At 42.5% G+C, this 25,265-nt stretch overlaps 1 protein-coding gene across 1 annotated transcript in view; it reads left to right on the forward strand.

Moving 5' to 3' along the window:
- Positions 1-25,265, forward strand: part of XYLT1 (xylosyltransferase 1) — a 563,426-nt gene that overhangs the window by 250,763 nt on the left and 287,398 nt on the right. The window contains exon 2 of the mRNA XM_085632092.1: positions 4,813-5,332. Coding sequence (XP_085488218.1) covers positions 4,813-5,332 — 520 coding nt within the window. The remainder of the gene's footprint in view (positions 1-4,812; positions 5,333-25,265) is intronic.

Here is a 25,265-nt window from a genome sequence, read left to right on the forward strand (position 1 = left end):
ATAATAGCCAACAATTAATATTTAATAACAATAAACACAATTAACATTTAATAATAAACCTTTTTTAAATAAATGACTTTTTTTGTTGTTTTATGACCACTTAAATAACTTTAACCCTATTTCTGTACAAACTAAGTAACACACACCTAAAATATAAATTAACAAATATCATAAGGTCGCAGGTAGCGTAATTATCTATTAAATAATTAATAATAAAGTAATAATTATCAAGAACATATTTGTTCATTAGCTTTCCACCCTTTAACCCTAAAAACACAATAACCTACACCTACCATATAATTTAAAAATATCTCTATAGCAAAATATTCATAATGAATTAATTTTTTCAATAATTACTAATAATGCTAATTATTAATTCATTATAATGAATTTATTTCCCTCCCTGTACCCCAACAAACCCAACAACCCGCACCTGACATATAAAAAATATGTTAATTACACAATTCCATAATTAATTATCAATTAAATAATGAATGATAATTTAACTAAGTATTTATATTTTTTTTACTTTCAACCCTGTACCCCTATGAACCACACAAACCGCACCTAAAACACAACTTAAAAGACCCTCCCTGCACAAAAACAATCCTGCATGCAACACAGGCACCCGTGCACCAAGGTGCAAGGATGCCTTCATTGGTGCAAGGATGCCAGAAGGGCGCCAGTGCAAGGGAAAGAACCGGAATGTGGAGTATTGCCTTAAATACTGAGCATTCCTCCCCTTTTCCTGCACCACAGTGCAGCGAAGCAAGGTGACTTGCTGTACTACACTGAGTGACTTCCTCATAAATGAGACCCAGAGTACTTTACTAAAACCCAGGAGGCCTGACTTTAATCACAGCTTTCTACATGTTTCCAAACTGTATTATGCTTTATCTTTTATAATTTATAATTTCACTACATTAACTGGCATCTCTCATGATCAGTAATAAGTGCTGAATAAATTTCTACGATATGTTTACTCAGGCCATTGTTTCTGCTATTGACGTAATCCTAAAGTCATAAGTAATTTATTTACATAAACTGAGAAATCATGATACCTGGGTTTACCAATAATCATTTCTGGAAATAATATTTTGTGCATTCTGTGTCTCACCTGTCAGGAATGGCATGACAATTCCATCTAAGGTCTTGCATTTCCTGCTAGTCTCTTCACTTCTTCAGCATGTGCCTTTGCTTCTGTTCCAGTACCAAATTGTGGTTTCTGCTCCCAACAAGGTCTTTATCAGTAGCTCCTAACACCAAAATTGGTGGGTGAAACTTTGAATTGTTTAGTGAGGTTCTTCTTTCACGTTTCCAGAAAAAAATGAATGTCTTTTTATGCTGCATTCACTGGCTTGAGACTCAAGTCAAGAGTACAATTTTAGCTCAGGTTGGGGACTGGTTGAACTAGTTATTTTTATCTTACTGTTTCTGTTGGCCATTTCTAGAACAGGCCAAGGAGCATGGCAATGTTTATGAAAATGTAAGGGGGTGCACTAAAATGTTTGACAGAGTAGGGTGGCTTTGTTTCACATACAGTACTTAACTTCTGCAACTGTCCTATAAATCTGAAGTGGATGTTATGATTTTCCGTAAATTTGCCAGACTCATGTCAGTCCTCTATTCTCTTTTACTTCAAGCCAGAGAATTAGGTGTATTGAGGAGAAGTTATGTAGGTGTTCTTGGGTTCTGGGACGTGTAGGGTCCCACTCACAGTCCTTCTGCCTCTATAGTTAATCCCACCAGTTTCCTGAAAACATGTTGATTTGTGTGATCAGTTTAGTCTGAGAGCACTGACTTTTCCTCACACACTTGCAACTATGAGTGGAGTAATTATATGAAGATGCTTGGAATGCCTTATAAGGGTGCAGTATTTGTAAAAGCTAATTTCTAATGAACTGTAATGAATTATACTCATTTCTCTAGGACAAATAATTGAAAATGAGATTGTTCCTTGAGTAGTGTGGCAAATTAAAGAGAGGAGGGGGATTCTACAACTTCGTCCATTTACTAGTTTAGGCATATTCTGCAGTAGTATGAAAACTTGACATTTACACAGTTGAGTGATGCATGGTGTATCCACATTTTGGTTGACTTTATACATACATAGCATAGCAAAACAGTAATTTCCAGTTGAATAATGAAGTATGGTTTGATATTTACTGAAAATGATTTGATATCTACTGAAAAGGTTGTAAGAAACTAAGCAATCTTACAAGTATCCATATAACCGTAAACCAATTAATTGAATACCCTTAGTTTTTAATTAACGTTCGATGTGAGAAACATCCATCTGTTGGCACCATGATGTTTTCAATCAAAGGTGTGGTATGTTAAAAGCCTAAACAACCAATTGTCATCCTGGGTGAGTGAGACAACGATCCCATCATGTTACCCACTCACACATTGAGCAGCAAGTAGTTCTGATTGGACACAAGAAACAGCAACATATATTCTGATACCTCATCTCTGTACCTTGCATCATCACAAAAAGTAGAATATTGTTGACTGTTACAGGGCAGATCATGCACTGGAGTAAAGCATGGAGCAAAACTGACAATTATATCCAATACTAAACAAGAGAAATGAACCCTCATAACCAGAAAGCAAATTACTAAGTAATAGAATGCCAATCTACTAGAGATTAGCAGTGCATCTGTACTATAAACCCATATTGAAGTGAGCACTTTTCATAGTGAGTCAAATATAATTTAAAGATAACAAGTGTGATTACTGGAAAGCATGTGGCTAAAACTTGGACAATCGTCTGCTTTAAGCTTTCAGTTGATCCCTTCCCATTTGCGACCAGTCAGGGAAAGCAAAGAAAACCAAAGATGGCTATAGTATGTAGATGACGAGAACGATGAATCATAAATGTTCTGTTGCCACAAATACCCTATGATTCCAATACAGATTAGTCATAAATAACATTTCAAAATCAATCAGGCTCAAATAATAATAGCCAGTTTGCCAATGGCAGGCACACGAAGAAAATGCATGACGTACATAGACTTTATGCAGCTTCATTAACTGTTTGACAATTCATACCTCTCATGAACGCTGTTGAAAATGAAAATAGTCTGATTTCCTCTGACTCAGCTGGAGATCAGCAGTTGATTCACCTAATATGCCTGAGGGCTATTTCATGACTATCAGGGATAGAAAGAGAAAACATAATGAAGTCAAAATTAGGTCACCACAAAATTGTAAGTGTTGCATTGTTCTTCTGTTTCTATTTTTCTTTAAACCTCCCTTTTCCACACGCTCAAAGAACTTGTACCAAATGAAAAGCTGCATTACTTTCAGCTATGGTGAGTGTAGGACAGAAGCAATGAGAGACAGTGAGACTTCTGCGTCTGTTTTTGCTGTCGTTGGCAAAGGCATAGCAAGGGTATCATGGTCCCTGGGGCAAGCAAGCAAAATATACATACTGATTGGGTAGTGAAAGGCAGCCAGAATTTGGGTGTAGTGGGTACCTAATACCCCAAGGGCCAAGGGCCAAATGCCAAGGCACCCCTAGACATACTGATTTCTATGCCCCTGGTAGCTGATAGAACACTGCCGCCCATAAGAAACCGAAGGAATTAATAGGTGGCTGCTTTTCTTTCTTGTTTTTGGTTCTCATAATTATGTTTGATTTCTTTAAACCTTATCTGCAACTTCCAGGACGGGCTCAATACAATCTGTTTTTTAATTTATTTTCCAACAAAACTCTTTTCTCTTGAATCCTATCTCAGTATGCCAACACAGTTTTCCTATGATTTGTATTGAACTGAACACTTTTATAAAATGAGAGTTTGCCGTGCACTATTAAAGTATGATATAGCTGGGATCTAACTGTTTTCTATTTAAAATGATTTTGCTGTAGACTAAATAAAGAACGAAACTGAAAAAGTGTATCTTACATCAGAAGCAAGCACGTGGAAAGGAAAAATTCAAAAGAGCTCAAAAATACTTTCAGGCTAAACTAACACAAAGAATATGGAAATATTGTAAATGAATGGGTGAATAACGAAGTAAAGTTAGATAGGACATTGAGTTTAAATAGGCCACTTATTTTGACTGACGGCTTCAATTTATGGGTAGATGTTTTGCAAGATTAGAAAAGAACACAAAATAAATAAAGCACGCGGACTTGGATTAGTAAAAAAAGGGTAGAGAGAAAGAGATAACAAAGTTAATGGAAGTTAAGTAAAGACATAAAAAGTGGAAGCAGGAGATTGTGATCAAGGACAAAATGGATTCAATGTACAAAATAAAAAAAGAAGCAAAGTACACATAAGGAAGGATGACTCAACCTGATTAATAAGCAAATGTGGTGCAAATTAATTTCGTTCTGGTTGAAATTGCATTGCTGCTAGGTTGCCAGGGCGATGAAATCTCCACAACAGAACCTGGTCATTAAAGCAGAAGAAAGTCCAACTGATTTTACTTGTCTACTGTATAATTTACCAGCCAACAGAAAACTCTGTGACACTCACCTGTGGCCCTCCAGGTTTCAACCATGCGTCACTGGTCACCAGTTTAGCACGCCCATAAATTACAGCTTGCTCTTTACTTCCTGTCTAATTTCTTTTTATAGACTACCTTAACTCTCAGGCAGGGTTAATTTAAGGTTGTCAAATGCCAATTCTTCGGCTTGTGGCCATTAACATTCCAGGGAAGGGTAATACCAGGGACATAATGCATAGAATGCTATTACTTTTATTTATAGGATACATTAACACAGCAACACATATGTTTTACATTTTCAAAGTATATCTAAAGCATCACAAGCCTTATCATTGTCTTGTCTCTCCTTTTTTCCAGGGTGGTTATTTTTCTCATCGGCCAAAAGAAAAAGTGCGGACAGACAGCAACAATGAAAACTCAGTTCCAAAAGACTTTGAGAACATTGATAATAGTAACTTTGCTCCAAGAACTCAAAAACAAAAGCACCAGCCAGAGCTGGTGAAGAAACCTTTTAGTAAACAAAAAGAGCACTTGAGAAGGAAACTTGAGTTAGAAGAGAAAGTAAAGGAAAACTCCTTGCTGGGCAAGAATTCAAATGAAGTGTTGCAGTATGGCGACCGCCCAGCCAAAAACAGCAGCTACTTGAAGGAGAGCCACAGGCCTACCAAACAGCACCACACCAAGAAGAGTGGAAACAGCTCCCCGGAAATCAAGTATGATCTTCCACCGAAGTGTGAAATAACAGGCAAGGAGGCCATCTCAGCCCTATCACGTGCTAAGTCCAAACATTGTCGCCAGGAAATTGCTGACATCTACTGCCTGCACAAGCAAGGAAAGCTGATGCCTGAGAAGGTTCCGCGGTTCTGTCCTCTAGAGGGTAAGTCACTCAAGGCATTAGATCATTTAGAAATTGTTGTGAATCAGCTACAAGTTAAACTTTTGATGGATCATGCAACAGTGCTCAACTGACTGAAATGCTCTCAGGTGTAATGAAACAAATTCGTATTTTAAAAGCTTAGGGCCTGACCCTTAAAATACCTTGCACACATCTAATGCATATGTACCGCTACACAGTGTAACGATTTGTGACTAAGCGACAAAATATATTATTCATAACACCATTCATCTTATGTCTATAGAACGTATGCGTTGCTTAACGTGCCTTCCACATTTCTGTGTATTGGGCAGAATTAGCATGCTTTCCTTTACAAAGGTTTAGATTTTTCACAAATGCAAAATCTTGCCGATTGCGTTACATGAGAAACAGCTGTCGATGTAAAAGTTGTCCTTCTCTCACACAGCTTTGAAAATTGCAAGATTCTGTGCACTTTTGCACAGTTTATGCACCAGTTATGGCTGATAACTTAAAGAGTAAGTTTAAAAGTTTAGATAAGTGTGGGAAAGGCAGTGTAATTGTTTGCGAATATCCATAAAGTTATATGACTGTGGGGATCTGCACCTTTTATGCCTGATTACAAGTCAGGCAGAATGAAACTCTGCTCCACTTGATCTTGGCTAGCCCAGTATTCCTGCACTTGGATTTACCAGATGTGAGAGCACCGTGCCTGATTTTACCGGCAGGAAAAACAGCCAATGACATTGTTTGAAACTTTAGGTGCAAGAGCAGCCACACCTCTGTCCCCCTGCACCTTTTTTCTACAGAAGGGGGGCGCATACAATGCCCCTTTGTCTTTTGTTCTTGGTCTTCCCTACCCTACCATATCAATTCCCAACCCCTACCCCCACCTCCCTCCCAGCTCACATTTACTACCGGCTTGGGGGAGGTGGTAAATGTGAGCATTAATTCACATGGAACTGGGAATATTGTGGAGAACTCGGATTGGTAAAACCGAATCTGCACAGATATATCACATTCTTTGGAGATTAACTCATAATTGCATAGTGTTGGTGGTTTGTTACTGCACAGTAATATTTTATCCGAGTTGTTTCCAAACCAAAATAAATCTTCATACTATGCAGAACATTTACTGTTCTAAGTGATATCTCCACATTTTTATATGGTGTTTTTAGATATAGACATGAACAACTATTTCTTTGGTTTGCATTTTAGAACAATTTGCTTTTTAATATAATCTAGATCAAAAAGGGGAATATACACTGTGCTTTGAATATTGCATGCTGTACTTCTGCTATGAAACCTTTCATCAAGTGATTCCACCTAGAATCAATACTCATATGAAACTGTAGGAACGTAAATGTTTGAGTTTGGAGTTTGTTAAGAATATTGGCAGTACAAAGATTTACAAAGTAGCCCTAGGAAGCTTACAATAGTCATAGACATCTTTGAGTTTTCAACTGTGTTAAAATGTTCATTCTTTGTTATGCTATCAAAACATTTTATAGTGCTAAATTGTCTCTATTATGGTGTGCCTATGGAGAATACCCTTTCCCGAAACTCAAAACATTTAATTTTAACTTTTTTTACTTTATTTCTAACCTGGAAACATACTTACTCCTGCACTTGCCAGGAGTAAATATGCAAGCATTTTCAGGGTGAAAATCGATCCGAAATTATTGGTAAAGGCCCACAAACGTTCTGATTTATTTATGTACTCACCATCCTTTCCAGGTGGTCGCATTCAGGAATGCCCCAAACCACCCCTGTCCTTGGATATGCCAACGCCAATATTTCCTAATGGCAAGTCGAGAAAAGTTTTCCATTTCGACTTCTGTGAATTAAGAATGTGGCATTACCATATCATTTTTTGGAGCACAAAGTTGAGCTTTAGTGCACGATAACATTTGTTTTGGTGACATGATGAAAGGTAGTCAAAACAAATGTTTTAACTTTTAACTCTATGTAATTTGGAGATAGTAATAACACAAGCAGAGTTGCTGTACCTATTTCTACAGAAACAGCAGCACTGTGCAAAATGAATTGCACACCAGTAGAATTTATCAACAACTCTAAACTTAACATTATTATCCATCGATTAGACTTGCTTCTAGAGATTTGGGCACTCAGAGGGAAGGTGGAGATGGGTGAGGAGTGAGGTGGGAGACTGTTAATTCAAGACCTTTACAAAAAAATTGTTTTTAAAATGTGTTCTGTAGTTCCTATTTTCTGAAGTGTACATAAAATGTAAGGTTCCCCCTTTTTTCTTAGCTTATAAGGAAACTAAATCATTTTAGCCAGTCAATTGTATATATTTCTTTAATGAAAAGGAATTCAAATGATTGTGAATGGAAGTTTGTCTAAAACAGGAAAACATTTTCATCCATATTCAGATTTAATATGCATCCCTGCCAAGCAGTTACGTCGGTAACAGCATGTTGAAAATAATATTCCGATATGCACCATGGAAGCCTCAGAACTCAAAAGGTGACACATTGAGTCTACTTGTAAACTGATGTGTGGGGAAGTGGGAATAATTTCCTGTAGGTGCATCCATTTGACGAATGCTGTAGACCTCTGACTAATTTTCATCACTATGGGACTGATTAGAATCTGGGCTGATAGGGTTATTCCATCACAAATGCGATAGGTATGCCAACCGCCAAATTTCAAATCCATTATATCCTTTGGAACTTGTAATACGGCGGACGGGATATCCATCACATTTGTAAAGGAGTATCTCTTCCACCATAATCAGGCCCTATGTCATTGACTCACATGCCCCATTGCAGGCTAGATAATTAGCAGGATAGTTAACACCTTTATTCCAGAAGTTCATCGCAGACACTGAAGTAGATGATCAATTCAAGATAGAGACTTCTCCTTCGAAAGGTTGCTGCTCTAGTGGTTGCCTGATTTGGCACACATGATTGTGAAAATATTGTAATCAAAGAAGGTGACATAGTAGGTCCATTGATGCAGATGACTAGTGTTGGACTTGGCCCTTTTAGCAGGGTCATCCCTGAACTGTTTGCCTTCCTCCTATATTTTTTCTGACCTGTTGTTGGCTGTTTTATGACTCTGGGCGCTTTACCACTGCTGATCAGTGTTAAAGTGCATATGCTCTCCCTATTGTAAATTGATGATGGATTAGTGATTCTATGATTGGCTGGTTTGGTTTACCTGTCAGACCCTAGTACAGTGCACCAGGAGTGCCCAGGGCTGGTAATCCAAATGCCGCTGGTGGGCTTGCAGCACTGGTTGTGCCACCCACAGCAGCAGCCTGTTAAAGTGTGTCTATGGCTTGCCATTGCAGAGCCTGTGTGCAATCTGGTACTGCCATGCTGACTGGGCAAGTGCACCCACTTGCCAGTCCCTAAACCTGCCCTTTTCTTCATATCAGACAACCCTATGGTAGGCCCAAGGGCAGGGTGCATTGTAAGTATAAGGTAGGACAAACCCTGATGTGTGTGGCATGTCCTAATAGTGAATCACAGCCATTTTCGTGTTTCACTATTGCAAGGCTGTCTGTTCACCATAGGCCAGAATGGGCAGTTCGATTATTACATCTTATAATCCTAACTGACTCAGGGAACATGGTAGAAATTCGAGTTTAGTATGCCTGTACTCAGAATGATAAAATACATCTGAGGATTCTGGACTTGCATTTGTGACTCATGTACAGTGATTGGTGAACACTACTAGTGAGTGCAGACCAAAACACGACCACATACTTTTGGTAGATTGTTTTTTCTGGGACTTTCTATTTTTGCAAAGAACTGCTAAGTTTAACAACCATGGGAAAAGCAGCATCCATAGCATCAGTTGATAGTGATTGGGAAGAGGAGAAACTAGAATGCTACACCGTTACCCAGCTCAAGCACTTCTGAAGGAGGTTCAAAGTTTCTATGACCAGTATCTCCAGAAAAGAGGATTTCCAAAAGGCGCTGCGGGCCTGGATGGAAGCTAGGAATACCACTGAGAATGAAGAAGGGGATGAGAATGCAGATGTGCAGCTGAAAGGGCCAGGAAGGAGGAAGCAGTCTCCCCAGCAGGTAGCAGTGTTTCTGCCAAAAGTCTGTCTTCAGAGGAGTTGGAGGACAGGGAAAGATGTAGGGTGCATGAGATAGAGCTGACCAAGCTCAAGTTAAGTGGGCAGTTGGAATTTGAATTGCAAATTAGGAAATTAGACCTAGAGGAAAATAGAATACAGTTTGAGCATGAGTTAAGAATGAGGGAGCTTGAGTTAGAGCTCAAGAGGCTTGAGGCCAGGAGTGTTTCAGCCCAGCAACAAGAAATATGTGTATCTCAGAGAGTGAGCTTTGCTGAGTTGGAGGTGTAGTCCAACTCAGATGGTGGCAGCAATATAGAGTTATCTAGCGCTAAGAGAGTAGTACACACACCCAGAGATGTGGTGCCTGACTTGAAGGAGGGAGTCAATTTACACCAGGAGGTTCAAGGATATGAGGTAGCTCCAGTGGTGCGCAGTGTCCCTAGGATGGATTGGGGAACTGGCACATGGGTTCATAGCCCTAGTGGCGGGAGGGACACTCTACTGACTCTGGATGAGAGGTGCAGGGAGAGGGGTTCCCCATGGTTGAAGTCCTGGTGTGTGAGTGTGAAGATCGCCCAGAAAAGTGTGGATTGAGTGAGGCTTGCAACACTGGTTGTGCCACCCACAGCAGCAGCAGCCTGTTAAAGAGTTTTCTATGGCTTGCCATTGCAGAGCCTGTGTGCAGTCTGGTACTGCCATTCTGACTGGGCAAGAGCACCCACTTGCCAGTCCCTAAACATTCCCTTTTCTTCATATCAGACAACCCTATGGTAGGCCCAAGGGCAGGGTAAGTATAAGGTAGGACAAGCCCTGATGTGTGTGGCATGTCTTAATAGTGAATTACAGCCATTTTCGTTATTCACTATTGCAAGACTACCTGTTCTCCATTGGCCAGAATGGGCAGTTCAATTATTACATCTTATAATCCTAACTGATTCAGGGAACATGGTAGAAATTCGAGTTTAGCATGCCTGAACTCAGTATGATAAAATACATCTTTTAGTGAAGTTGGTTTTAACATTCTGTGTTTGAAAATACCACTTTTAGAAAGTAGGCATTTTCTTGTCTAACCATCCAAACCTGCCTCTGCTAGGTTGTGTATTCCATGTCTGGATTTTGAGTGACAGGGGCTGGGGAATTCCAGGGGGCGCGGGAATTTCCAGAGAGAGGGTGAGTCAGCACAGGGCTGAATAGAGAGATCTCCATGTAGATGGGTGGGTGTGTGAGTTGCACCTGAATAGGGCTGTGCTTTCCCTCCACAATGCTGGCTCCACCTCCTGTGGTGTGTCTGATGTCTCTGCCCTGCACTGTGAAAGGAAAGAAGGAGTCATGTCAACAAAGTGCTCCAGGACTGACCAGAACTGGTTTGGACTAGGCAAAGGCCTCTCTGCCTTCAGAGAACAAAGAGACACTGTGGATAAGAAGGGGACCCAGACCCCAGAACTTTAGATAACTTTGGGAAACAAGAAGAAACCTTTGCTGAGGAGCGGAACCAGAAGAGACTGAGGTGAGACTATCCCTAAGCTTGAGGGATTGGCCTGCAGTGGTTGCCTGACTGCAAAGAAATGAGAAAGGACTTTGTGTGCACTTTACTCAACTTGTGAAGGATCTCCAATGGCTTGGAAAAGAGCTTGCCTCCTGCTGAAGTCTCAGGGACAACAGACTTCACCCACCAGCTCCCCAAGAGTTCTTTGGAAGGGCCTGCTGTTTTGCGAGGCTTTCTGAGAGACTGCATGTCGCAAGGAGCAAGAAGCGTGTCACCGAATTGCCGCGTTTGCTTCACAACCCGAAGCGCCTCGCATCGCCAGGGGAGAGGATCGACGTCACAGCAGACGCTGCCGCATCACTGGGAAGCGTGTCACAGGGCCTGTTGTGGCTCATTGTCCGAGTAGAGGATCGATGTCGCATCAGATGCTGCCGCATCTCCGGGAAGCATGTTGCAGGGCCTGTCATGGCTCATCATTGGAGAAGAGGATTGACGTCGCAGCAGACGCCGCCGTATCACCGGGAAGAGTGTCGCACGCGGCTCGCATCGTTGTGGAAGCAACTCTCATCGCCAGGGGATGCCGCCGCATCACTGGGAAGCGTGTCGCAGGGCCTGTCACGGCTCGCATCGTGAGGAAACATCTCGCATCGCCGGAGAAGAGGATCGATGTCACAGCAGACACCTCCGCATCACCGGGAAGCGTGTCGCATCAAGAAGAAAGCGCCATCTTTGTTTCTTTGCACCAGATCTTCAACGCATCACTGTCCTTGCAACACTTTTGTTGTCTTGCGTTACGCATCTTAAGGTACATTGAACTCTGAGTGTCGCATTTACTATCTTAAGAGAACTAAGCTAATTCTACCATTTTAAAGTACAGTATTGTGGATTTTTGTCGTTTGTGGTCTTGTGATAAGTCTATATAAAGAATACTTATTTTTGATATAGAACTTGTGTGGTGTCCATCTGTAGTGTTGTCACTTGATTACTGTATGTGTTCACAAATCCTTTACACACTGCCTCTGAGATAAGCCTGTCTGCTGGTGCCAAGCTACCAAGGGGGTGCGCAGGGGTTATTTTAGGAGTGTACCTCCTTACCCTGACTAGACGCAAGGGTCTCTATTTGTCAAAGGTACCTACCTCTGCCAACTAGAGACCCCAAATCTAACAACTAGTCAATGTATGTGTTTTTTAAAATAAACTTTTCTTTTGAAAACTCAAGACTGCAGAAGACCTTTTGGAGACTATTCACAAAGGTAAGCTTACACTTGAGTAAATCAACACTTGTATATTTACTCTCAGTTTTGACGAACTTCATTACATTTGGCTATTAACTGTTGATGATTGTAAAGCTACTCAAAAGTGTAGACTTGTATGTCCCCAATCCTTGGACTTCAGGGAGTGGAGCCAAATGTATTCACGTAAAGTTACCACTTGTAACTATTCACAAGTAGGAAAAGTCTCAGCCACCAGGGCAGAGATGATCCTAATGTAAAGTAGGGGGAAACGTTTAAAAATGTATTAACCTTCAAAATAAAAGGACACAAATATTTCAATGTGTAGTAATAACATTGTACATTGATTCATATCTTTTTTTAAATGCACCAATTGTTTTTTAAATGTCACAGCATTATTCCATCCATATTTTGTTAACACATATTTAATCATATTTGTATATTACATTTACATTTAACTGATGAAAATGATTTTTCTCAAGTTATAAAAAAAACACACCAAACTTTTAAATTTACATTAGTTTATTATGTAGTAACAATTATTTAAAGTTATGCATAGAATTAATTTAATTATTTTAAAAAATGTGTTACATTAATGTTTACATAAGGAAACATTATTAACATTTTTTACAATAAACTAATATCTAAGTTGTTTTTATATATATTTATTTAATATTAAACTACATTTATTTATATTTTTAACAAGTTAAAACAGGTTAATGTACTGTAACATTAGTTCCTATGGGCTTTTATTTTAAAAACTTGCCCCAAATATTTTCTATGGGAAAGTGTTGCGTTACCTTTGGTTTTCCATGTGTGGTTCTGGATGCATCTAAACTCTGAGCTAGAGTATATTTATGACTGGTTTGGGCTATAAATGGCTCTAGTACCTATAGAAGTGCAGTTTGTGACTAGGGATGGGCTTACTATTTCGTGGGTGACCACATGTCCTTTCCTAAGCCCCTCCCTAACCCCTCTCTTGACCCCTCCTTACTCCACCCAAAACCCCTCAAATTTAGTTGTACTTATTCCCCATGTTTCAGCCACCCACCTGTGTGCCTCCCATATTTAGTACTAACAGATAAACCTGCATGTGTGGAGATCCCCACAGTTGAGACACAGTTCTCTTCACCTAAAAGGTAGGAGAGGCAGAGGCATAGACCTCCCCAAGTAGGTTAGTAAAGAGCATTTTGTATCACATTAGGAGTGCTAATGTAGTACTATTAAAACTTACTACAAAATGCAATTTATAAATAAGCCCCTTAGAGTGTAAGGCACAAATAATAAGCCACTAAAGCAAGTAAAAACTAAAGGAAAGCATGCTTTTAAAGGATGAGAAGCCAGACTGGCAAAATTACATTGGTTTGCTCACCAACAGTAGTGGTTATAATCAGTCATCCCTCCTAAATACCAATGCCTCTTTTTCCATGTATCTACACTTCCTGTCTCTTCATCTTAATGTTGCAGGTTCTTTTTCATCCCTATTTACTCTCTTTGTCACTGTGTTCCTTTTTTCCTCTCCTCATTCTTTCTCTCTTTACTGCCTTCCTCTCTCCCACTCTGGTTCAAATAAATTCTAATGAGTAAAAATAAGTCTTGGCCCTCAAAAAGTTGTGCAAGGGCAAGTTCCTGCTGTATTCCAAGATGGTAGGATCCTCTGTATGTCACTACAGAAAGCCCCAGTCTTTCATACACTTAGGCCTTCCCCGGGGGAGGAGAATCATCATAGCATGAACATAGATATTTGAGGCACCTGTGCCCCTATAAATGGCCATAATGTGACTAATCTGGTGGGTACAAGGTGCGGCATCCTAGGTTGGCAGTTTGCAGCCTCATTGCTGAGCAGCATCGGTGTGCAAGCACATATTGGCAAACGTGTGGTGGTGGAGGTGGCCATCCCCTGAAGCATATAGAGTGGGTTGAGATACTGCATGACTTGGAGGAGCCTTGGCCAGAAGACACACCTGGTTAAGTTGTGCAAAGGCAGCGACCCTGTGAGCCTCGACAAAACCGGTGATGAGGCATACCTAAAAGTCACTCATGGAGAACCGCGAGGAGGCACTGTATTAGAATAAATAAGTGATGATCTCTGAAGGCCTGATAATGCATGAAATCCACCGAAGGCTCCATGAGAAAAGACTCTTAATGCCTGATTAGTCACCAAAGTACAACGAGCTAAAAGAGCAGAGGTAGCCCACTCACTCTATGCCATTATGTAAGTGAAAGGACTGATGCATGTGCTCCTTCATTAACACACTGACTTCACCTCCATGCACTGCAGCAGTCAAGTCTGAGAGAAGACAGAGAAAGGAGGATCTTTCACCCTCAGTAGAGTACCACAGTGTAATAGCAACAGTGCGCACCATGTAGAATGTGATTAGGAACAGGAGCTAATGGCAGATGAGAGAATCCTGTTTTGGTTCATCAAGGCAATACAGTCAGTGAAAGCAGTGGAGAACACAATTGAGGGATTAAGTAACAGAGTGATGGGCATAGAGAGAGAGGTATGCAGTAAAAAGGAAAACTGCATACATTGGCAGGCCAGAAGCAAGAGGACGACACATGCAGTGGGGGCTTTGGAGCTTTCAGGAACAAGGTGTTTGACGGCATGGCAATGATCCAAGATAGACCACTTCAATTGACCAGTGGTACTGTAGGGAATATATAAGATGGGTGTTGAGGTAGGGGTTGAGGTTGAGTTAAATAAAAAATCTTTATGTTCTCTTTCTGAGACTCACCAACTTACCTTCCCCCACTTTTGCTCCAAGGGCTAGCAGTGAGTAAAATTGTGTTGTTTCAGCTGGGAGATGATTATTGTTATGCAACAATCTCTAATGGCTGGGTTATTGTTGAATACAATCTGTTGACATATGCTCTGTGCTTCAATAACAAAATAAATTACATCTAAAAAGAGTGCCAGTGCCAAACATCTACAACCACTGACATAAATTAAGACTGTCAAGGTTTTAATACATTTTTGGCATTTTCTCTCTAATATGATGAATGTGCGATCCAGTATGAGAAATTAAAATTTTGCATGATACCTGGCCCACCGTAAGCAATTATCAAGCGCTCATTGTAATCATTCCGTGTACACACTGCTGTGGTTTGCCCCTGACACATTTCCAGGCAGCTGCAGAGACAATAACGGAATCCTCCAAGGTCATGGAAGAGACTGAGAATACAAGTATCTGATTATTTTTGAAATCTCTGAACTGTGACAACACTAAGTACAGAGTCATTCTTTGTAATTAGTGTGTAAGTGGAAAATGTCACACATCAGAAAATAAATTTCTGTGAAAAATACATCACATTGAAATAATAGGGCTTTTTAGGTCACGGTGCTAGACACCAAAGGACTTCACATTTCAGGTGATGAAACACGCTTACTGAATCCTCTGGCTGCTTTAGTTCATCCTACAAGGACCTGACCCTGCAACTTCAGCATGTGCATACAGAGGGAAGCTTGGGTAAATTACTCCTTATTTATGGCCAGACCATTTTAATTTCTGTTATGTTTAGACAAAAAGCAAAATTGCACCTCTTCTGGTTCTCGTTGCATGTATTACCTCTAGTGTGGGCTGCAGTATTATTGTACTGTTCTGAGTTTTTACCCATGGAATGCAGAATAACCACAGGTATTGATTGATATTTGCTCACTGATTTCTACAAGTTTCCCCCTTTCTCTGCACTTTTAAAGCACACTTGCACCCTGGTGAAATGTTCATGAGGACAAGAACTTGGATCTGCAGTATTCCCTAAACAAATTGTGATCCCATTCTGGAATTTCCTCTGAATCCAGAATAAGCACCATGACGTTCAGCCCATATTATCTGCAAATACATAAAAATGTATATTGCTAAGGGAATCAGCTCAGTGTGCTCTTTCTTTGCAGCTGAGTTTAAATCCCAGCAGGATAAGTCAGCATTCCATAATTTTGAGTTTGCAAAATTATGGAATGCTGACTTATCCTGCTGGGATTTAAACTATCAGCAATGTTTTGACAAGTTAGCATCTCCAAGTTCATCTTGTTCAATGTTGATGACCAGAACTTATCAAATTGCACAGGTATAGGTGTTGAATTTGTGATACAGGCAAGTCAATTGTTCCACTTGTAGACAAATCATCTGATTCTCTCACATTCTTTAACAAATAGTTTAAGACAACTGCCAAACACAATGTGCAATTCTTGCAAGGTGCACACTGATCTTGATGTCTGTAGAACAGTCCAAACAACCTCTATGAAGTTTTGCATGAATGAAATCTTGCAAAAACAACAGTTGATGGACAGAATGCAGAACAATGTCATACATTCAGTTCGGGCTGGACTGTTCCCATGAGGCACAGGGTCAAGACTGATTTGCATATAGCCAGGTCTAAACTGGGGTGGCATGGTGAGCAAAAGAATGATGGATTTAACCCAGATCTCTTGACCAGGGGTGAATGTTTTGATTTGTTCTGCATTCCGTCCATCAATTGTGTGTCTTTTGAATGAAATCTTGACCATTCGCAGTTGTGAAACATACTCCACAACAACAGCAATTTTCAATCAGGACACCTTTTCGAATTGAAATTCTTCAGGTGAAAGTTTTTTTTCGAGCTTTTGTACAAGTTTGTGCTTTCCGGGTTTGGTTGTAGCATCTCCATCAAATAAAGCATGTGTTGAAAGAAGATCATGCGACTGAATGTCCTTGATAAATTCCCCCCTTTGTTTTGCTAAATCAATCTCTCTGGGGGCTTTCTAAAGTTGTTTTTTTGTAACCTATCTTATAGTGCCTAGTTGTGCAAAACTTTAACTATGGCAATTAAAGCGTGGGAATTTAGCTTTAGTGACACTTTCAATACAAATCTCTCCTGCTTCAGTTCTGTGTATAGTTTCAATCCATGTTCCAGGACATCTAGTAGAATTGTCTTATCGTATATCATTATTCACATATTGTATGGCTCAGTCATTTCAAAGTGGTTTCCTTGCTGCTGCATGAAATGAAGAATGCTGTAAACATGTTTATTAAAACATTCCCCTCTCTTTCCCACAAGTTCTTGGTGAGGAACAGTTTCACAATGGTCCATTAATTTTGAACTTGTCATCTTTCTGAAAACATTGCATATAGAAAGGACTTCATGGTAAACTAGCTGTCATTTAGCAACATATTCACTTTTACGTGTCTGTCCAGCAATTCCCTTGGAGTTTTTCTGTAATCTCTGGATCATCTGTTCCAGTTTCATATCTGGAGCTGCAGCATTGAACCTTCCCTCTCTGTCTTTCATCACGAAATGTCTTTGGATACATCTTCTGTAGAGTATGGTTTATCCACCTCTAGCTTCTTCACTTTTTGGAAATACCAGGACCCATATCTCAGGTAGTTTATGCAATCAAATTAGTGAAACACAGTAATCAGTGACACCACAGTCCCACGTCCAGCCCCCAATCACTTTCCCAATCAGCATGTGCCAAGTTTTTCACTAGAGCTATCACATGTAAAACATTTCCCTGTACTTCCAAAGTTCTGATTTTTCTTCACATTCTTTGACAAACTCTCTGAACTTGTTTTTTAGGTTTTCGGATTTCGAACTGAGTGTCGTGAACATTGCCTGACTTTCCATTATGTCTTTTGAATGAAGTGCAACCTGTGCCTTGTTAACATCTGAGATAAGATATGCAAAACCTAATTTGTTATTCTTGTTCCAGGAAGCATGTTTCTATAGCCTCAGATATGATAAGGATACCTTGTAACGAATTAACATAACGAGTTCTGCTAAATACTAACTGGACTGTTTTGCTTCCAAAGATTTCTGCCTCAATAAGTGCAACTTCTATGCCACAACATAACTTTTGTCATGTGGAAAATGCTCATCATTGGATAAAGATCGTCAAATTCTACTGGATTGCTCCTAAAAAATGTGAGCTACAATAAAACAGCTTAATCACAGAAAATTGGCAGAATAGGCTGGTCTTCAAGCTGAGCACATACATTTTGGAAATGTTTTAGAGCTGTGTATACTGTCGCATAGTTTTAGATGGTATTACTGGTAAAAACCCAACCTTCTTCAGTGGGACAGTATTCTGGGAGCTGAGAGCATGAATTCCAGCCCACAAAGGAACTGGCTTTTTTTCATCCTTCATTCTCCACAGAATAAGCGATTTGATAAATTCAGTTATATCAGCTTTGGGGACCGCAGCATCAGGTAGAAGAAAATCCATGTCCTCAGTCACTTTGAAACTTTCTGGTAGGCTGAGCTGTGTTGATGGCTTATAGTGATTTTGTACACATTGGTAAGACAGTTAGGTTCTAAGTTTGCAGCTTCGTTTATTTATGCCTAGAGCTGACACAGCTTGTTTTCCAATGGCATGTCATAGGTTAAATCTTGAAAAAGCACCATGGCAATATCATGTGTGCTGGATGTTCCAGACAGAGAAGAGTTGTCTTCAAAATCAAAATCATCAATAGCAGCAATCGTAAATCCATTCGGGTAAAGTGACTTGGAAGTGGTGTGCTGTCAAGAGTTAGGATGAGCTCCTAACACGTTTCTGCTCCATACTATGTCATTATAATTTGCTGATACACCAATCCTATTAATTGAAGTGATTAGCTCTCTACTTTTGCACTTGTCATAGATTGTGTGGGCAGTCATAATGTTCAGCGGAGTTTTCTTTTTTGGTCTGATGGAATTCATAATACAGGTTTTGGAAAAGGCAGTACATTTGCAAAGCATAAGCGACCTTTGACCCCAGGGTAGGTCGCTCCCCTGCCCTCGCGGCGCCACCAGATCCTCTGTGCCTGCCTTCTGCTCTGTTGTTGTGCCGACTGTCCCCCAGAGTGTCTGCCTTTTTCCCCTGTGTATGATCGCGTCCCCTTTTGCTTTTTTGTATCCCAGAGTGCCTGCTTTCCGCGTGTGATCGCGCTCCCCTTGCCTCCTGTATCCCTGAGTGCCTGCTTTCCCCGTTGTGATCGCGCTCCCCTTGCTTTTTGTATCCCTGAGTGCCTGCTGCTCCTCGTGCCCCCGCCGTCTCCCCCCGTCCTTCCGCCGCTTTTTGTCGTTTTTTCTCGCTTTTCCGGCTTTTGTACCCCTTCTAGGTACTTTTCCGCTTTTTCGGGCCTCCTCGCCTCCCCGAGGCCCTTCGCCGCTTTTCCCGCTCTTTTTCCCCCCTACCCGCCCTCCTCCCGCCTCCCAGCTGTCCCCGCCTCCCCCTTATATGGCGGCCGCTGCGAGGCCACGCAGCGGACGCGCGCAGCGGGCGCTCCGCTGGCGCGCCGAAGGCGCGCCTAAGGCAAGCCCGTCTGCGCCCGTCCGCGCCTGGACCGCGCCCAGCACCCGAACCTCTGGCCCCCGCGCCCCCCGCCTGACCTACGACTCCGCCTTCCTCGCCAACCTCAACCCCGGCCGCACGCCGGGCTGCTACTGCGCCACCCCGAAACGCACCCACAGACCCTTCACCTGCAGCAACTGCCGCTTCACCTGCCTCCGAACCCACTCCGCTCCCGCCAAGAACTACTCCCCCAGAAACAACCTCCACTGCATCCTGGTCAACACCCGATCCATCCACAGGCACGCCATCGAACTGTGGAACCTCATCAACTCTACGAACCCGGACAGCGCCTTCCTCACCGAGACCTGGATGAACCCCTCCTCGGCACCCGACATCGCCATAGCCATCCCCGACGGCTACAAAATCATCCGGAAAGACCGCACCAACCGCATCGGAGGAGGCATCGCCATCGCACACAAAAACTCCATCCGCATCTCAACCGACACCGACAACTCACTCCCCGACGCCGAACACCTCCACTTCATGATCCACAGCGACCCCAAAACCACCCTCAGAGGCACCCTCATGTACAGACCACCAGGACCTCGCACCAAGTTCAGCGAAGACATCGCAGACTTCGTCAACCCTCACGCACTCTCATCCACCGACTACATCCTCCTAGGAGACCTCAACTTTCACCTGGAGAACCTCACCGACAACAACACCACCGCCTTACTGGACAACCTCGCCAACCTGGGACTGAATCAGCTAGTCAACACCCCCACCCACGACGCCGGACACACGCTCGACCCCATCTTCTCCTCCAGCAAACACATCACCTTCAGCCACACCACCGAACTCACCTGGTCGGACCACAGCTGCGTCCACTTCATCTTCAAGAAGACCACCGTGCCCCACCACACCCAGCAACCACCAAGTAGACACTGGAATCGTATCACCACGGAACAGCTCGCATCAACCCTCTCCCAGAACCAACCCACCAGCACCACCGACCCCAACGTAGCCGCCAACAACCTCACAAACTGGATCTCCGACTGCGCCAACCTCCTGGCCCCCCTGAAGACTCAAGCCAGCACCAACAACCACAAGAAAAACTCCTGGTTCACCCCCGACCTCAAGAACTTCAAGAAAGAATGCCGCGCCCGCGAGAAGACGTGGCGCCTTAACCAGACCGAAGAGAACATGTCAGCTCTCAAGGACGCCACCCGCCAACACCACCAACACCTCCGCGCCACACGAAAAACAGCCTACCGGAACAGACTTGACAACAATGCCCACAACAGCAAGGAACTATTTGGCATCGTCAAAGAGCTCTCCAACCCGGAAGCAGAAAACAACTCCATCCCTCCCTCACAGGACCTCTGCGACTCCCTCGCAACCTTCTTCCACCACAAGATCACCGACATATACAACAGCTTCCCGACCGCCGACACAAGCGCCCCTCCGGAACCCGCCACCGACACCACCACCATCCTCACCTGGAACCCTACCACCACCGAGGAGACCACCCGCATAATGAACTCGATCCACTCCGGATCCCCATCGGACCCCTGCCCGCACCACATCTACAACAAGGCCGACGACATCATCGCACCGCACCTCTGAGACGTCATCAACGCCTCCCTCACCGCCGCCACCTTCCCGGAGAGCTGGAAACACGCAGAGCTCAACGCCCTCTTAAAGAAACCTACAGCAGACCCCACCGAACTCAAAAACTTCCGGCCCATCTCTCTCCTGCCGTTCCCCGCCAAAGTGATTGAAAAAATCGTCAACGCTCAACTCACCAACGCCCTGGAAACCAACGACTCCCTCGACCCCACACAGTTCGGTTTCAGGGCCAACCACAGCACCGAAACCGCCCTGATCGCAGCAACGGATGACATCAGAGCCCTGACCGACAAGGGAGAGACCGTGGCCCTCATACTCCTGAACCTCTCTGCAGCCTTCGACACGGTCTGCCACCGCACCCTGATACGCCGCCTCAGCAACGCCGGCATCAGAAGCAAGGCCCTGGAATGGATCGTCTCCTTCCTCTCCGGAAGGACTCAGAGAGTCTGCCTTCCCCCCTTCAGATCCACAGCCACGGAGATCATCTGCGTCGTACCTCAAGGATCCTCCCTCAGCCCCACTCTCTTCAACGTCTACATGACCCCCCTGGCGAACATCGCACGCAAACACGGACTCGACCTTATATCATACGCCGACGACACCCAGCTCATCTTATCCCTCACTAACAACCCCACATCAGCTAGGACCAGACTACATGAAGGAATGAAGGAAGTGGCGAACTGGATGACAGACAGCCGTCTGAAACTGAACACAGACAAAACGGAGGTCCTCATCCTCGGCCCCACTCCCACCGCATGGGAAGACTCCTGGTGGCCTCCCGCCCTAGGCAGCACTCCCCAACCCACCGACCACGCGCGCAACCTCGGCTTCATCCTGGACTCTTCCCTCACCATGACCAGACAGGTGAACTCGGTGACCTCGGCATGTTTCAACACCCTCCGCATGCTCCGCAAGATCTTCCGCTGGATCCCCACCGACACCAGGAAGACCGTCACCCACGCCCTCGTCACCAGCCGCTTGGACTACGGGAACACCCTGTACGCCGGCATCACCACCAAGCTGCAGAGGAAACTCCAACGGATCCAGAACGCTGCCGCAAGACTCATCCTGGACATCCCTCGCCACCTCCGCATCTCCGGACACCTGAAAAAACTCCATTGGCTACCCGTCAACAAGCGGATCACCTTCCGACTACTCACCCACGCACACAAAGCCCTTCACAACCTCGGACCCAAACTCATCAACAACTGCGTCTCCTTCTACACTCCCCCGCGCACTCTGCGCTCCACCGGACAGGCCCTGGCAGCCGTACCCCGCATCCGCAAAGCCACCGCCGGAGGAAGATCCTTCTCTTTTCTAGCAGCGAAGACCTGGAACTCTCTGCCCAGCCACCTTCGCGCCATACCTGACCACCTCTCCTTCAGAAGGCAGCTCAAGACCTGGCTCTTCGAGCACTGACCCCCCCCCCTCCCAGCGCCTTGAGACCCTTGATGGGTGAGTAGCGCGCTTTATAAATGCGATTGATTGATTGATTGATTGATTCTTAGGTTTGTCTTCCACTTCTTCACTTATATCTTCAAAGCCATAATCAATGTTGTCTGCTTCTGTTCTTAACTCAAGAACTTTAGTTTGTAACAGTTTTGCTTTGCTGATATTACACAATGATGTAAAAAAAAGTTAAGACAACATCAGGCATTCTTGTTGACTCCCATGATTTGCGGAGCTCTGAGGCATATCAACATTTGTCATTAAGTCCTAAATCAAAATCTTTCAGGACATTGCTTAAAATCGTTCATGCTGATTTGACTGCATCCTGTGATCTTATTTTGGCAGCAAGAACTTCAGCAGTCAAATCAGCTGAGAACAACATAGTTGGCTCATTCTTTTTGTTACACCCACAAAATCTCAACAATAAAATCTTAATTTCATTATTCTTTTTTTTTTAAATTTATTTATAAATTATGGATCAATACAGTTTCATCAAGGTTGACCATAATTTCTCCAATCTCACTGAGTGTGAATCCATAGCCAACACTACTTTGTATGTGTGCTGTACAATGCAGCATACATGCAAAGTTGTAAAACAAAGGGAAATTAAAACATTTCTCCTCATTATGCCTACCTCAAGGAGTTGTAAGATTTTGCCACAAATTCTTCTCTACCAGTGTTTGTAGATAGGGATTTGTGTCAAAACCCATAAAAGGTTGCATGAGAGCTCCCATGCACTACCGATGGAATGCCCACTTGATGCAAAATAGCACAAAAGAGTGTATAGTGACATTTTGTGTTACTTTGCAATACTATCTAATGTAAATCAGGATTTGCTTGTGATAATAAATCCCACCCTAACACAAAACAGGGTGCAAAGTGTTACTAAATCTGGGCCTGAGTTTCAGTAATTATGAGGGAGTATGTTTGAGATTAAGAGTGAATGCATGTGAGTGAGAATGATTAAAAATGAGTGTTCAGGTTATGTGATACTCACTCCTGGATAAAATCATGGTCATGGTCATGGTCACCGGTCATATGATGTCACCTCCTTTGATTTCATTTAGGTCAAAGAGTATGTGATGTCACTTCCGCTACCCCTGACAATTTTGTGAAACGACACCGATGATTCCTAACCTTTAATTATTTTACATTATTTACCTGCTCATTATCTACTAAGTGGTGTATGTCAATTATCCATTGAAACTTGAAGGGTGCAATAAATTGCATTTGTATTGTTGCATGATCAGAGAAACATATAACTACATGTGATATGTGGTATAAATAATTTTGTGGTGAGAATTACATAATTGCGTGTGCTAATCACTCTTCCATTCTGACTTGCACCTCTCTATCATTATTAGTTATCCACTGGAATAACTAGTTCTTCTACTGTCCTGCTGTTCAAGATTAGCTTTGCCTTTCATTGAGATGTCATCTGCCTGCAATTCCCTTGGATCCCTCCACAGATGCACTGCGGTTCAAACCCACAGCATAGATAAATGTGAGCATCAATCATGATCTGTGTCTCCATCAAGCCAGGCTGTCATAAATTCCAAATGATACATTCACATCTGTGGCCATCAACAGCAGCAATATATTATGAGCTGTTTTTATCCTGGGTGTTTGTCATGTTTATAGACATGAGCGAGCGAGTACCAGTTCTGTCAAAAATAAGATCATTTGAAAAATAGTATTTAGATACCAAATGGCCATTTGAAGCAATAATTCCCTCAGGCATAGTCTGGTATACCTAGCTATGGAGAGACACTTGCACGGAGAACATGCAACTTTCTAGGCATTTCCAAAAAGGGAAAGAAAACAAATTTTATATAAATAAGACAATAAAAAAAGTGTAAATCTTTAACTGTTATGTGTAGTGTATGTGCTGTTTTGATTTTTTTGATTTTCTTATCAGAAAGCATACATGTTTGTCAACTGTCAGTAATTCTAGCAGTGTTGCATGCCAGGCATGTAGAAGTTATACATCCATGAAATTGCTAATTGCACGATAACTCATTTTTAAAAATGGTTTAGAAGGACTCGTTGAGTGGCAGATACATTGCGCTATGTTTATGTGTGCACACCAAACGCAGAGTCTGATAAAATGGGGTGCAGAGGGCACATCCTCTAGATGCATTGTCTGCGCTCTCTCAATGGTGTGAGAGAAACTACTTGGGGATTGATCTGAATTTAGATGAGGTTGACTGGCCCACATCAAGTGCACACTGTCTGTCATGTACCAATGCACTTTGATCGAATGAGATTACCAAAACTCAGTCTCTGTTTTAATGCTTCTTTAAACTTCAAGCTGAAAAGTGAGCTTGACTTTTCATTAATGCTCCACACATGATTCAGGCGCAGGCTATCAATCAAGCACTTCACCCCAGAGCAGGAGCAGCAGCTACTGCTGGCCAAAGTGTAAGATTGTTAAAAGGTTCCTTATGTGCCTTCTTCATTGTCACACTTTCCAAAGTTTTAATTACCCAGGTACTAGCTTTGCGTGAAGAAATTAGTCTGTATTGTAGGGTGGCATCTACAGTGTTAGGGAACATGTTTTGCTCCATTCTACTAAGCATATCTTATAATTACATTCATAAAGGTATAAACCAAAACATAATTTTGTCTAGCAATTGATGTGTACAGAGTTTGCCAGAGTGCAACATTTGAAGATTGTATCCCATGTTTAAAGTGCCATCCACATTATTTTAATGTTAATACTGCAGATGGACCAAATGCTGTTTAATGGCATATATCCCCCATCTCTAAATAAAGCTCCTACTTTGTCACACTTCATTCTACTAAGCACATCTGGTGTTCCCTGGTTTATCTCTCCATTAATGCTATTGATTAGT

This window comes from Triturus cristatus, chromosome 10 (assembly GCF_964204655.1).
Source record: "Triturus cristatus chromosome 10, aTriCri1.1, whole genome shotgun sequence".
In the NCBI taxonomy this organism is placed as follows: domain Eukaryota; kingdom Metazoa; phylum Chordata; class Amphibia; order Caudata; family Salamandridae; genus Triturus; species Triturus cristatus.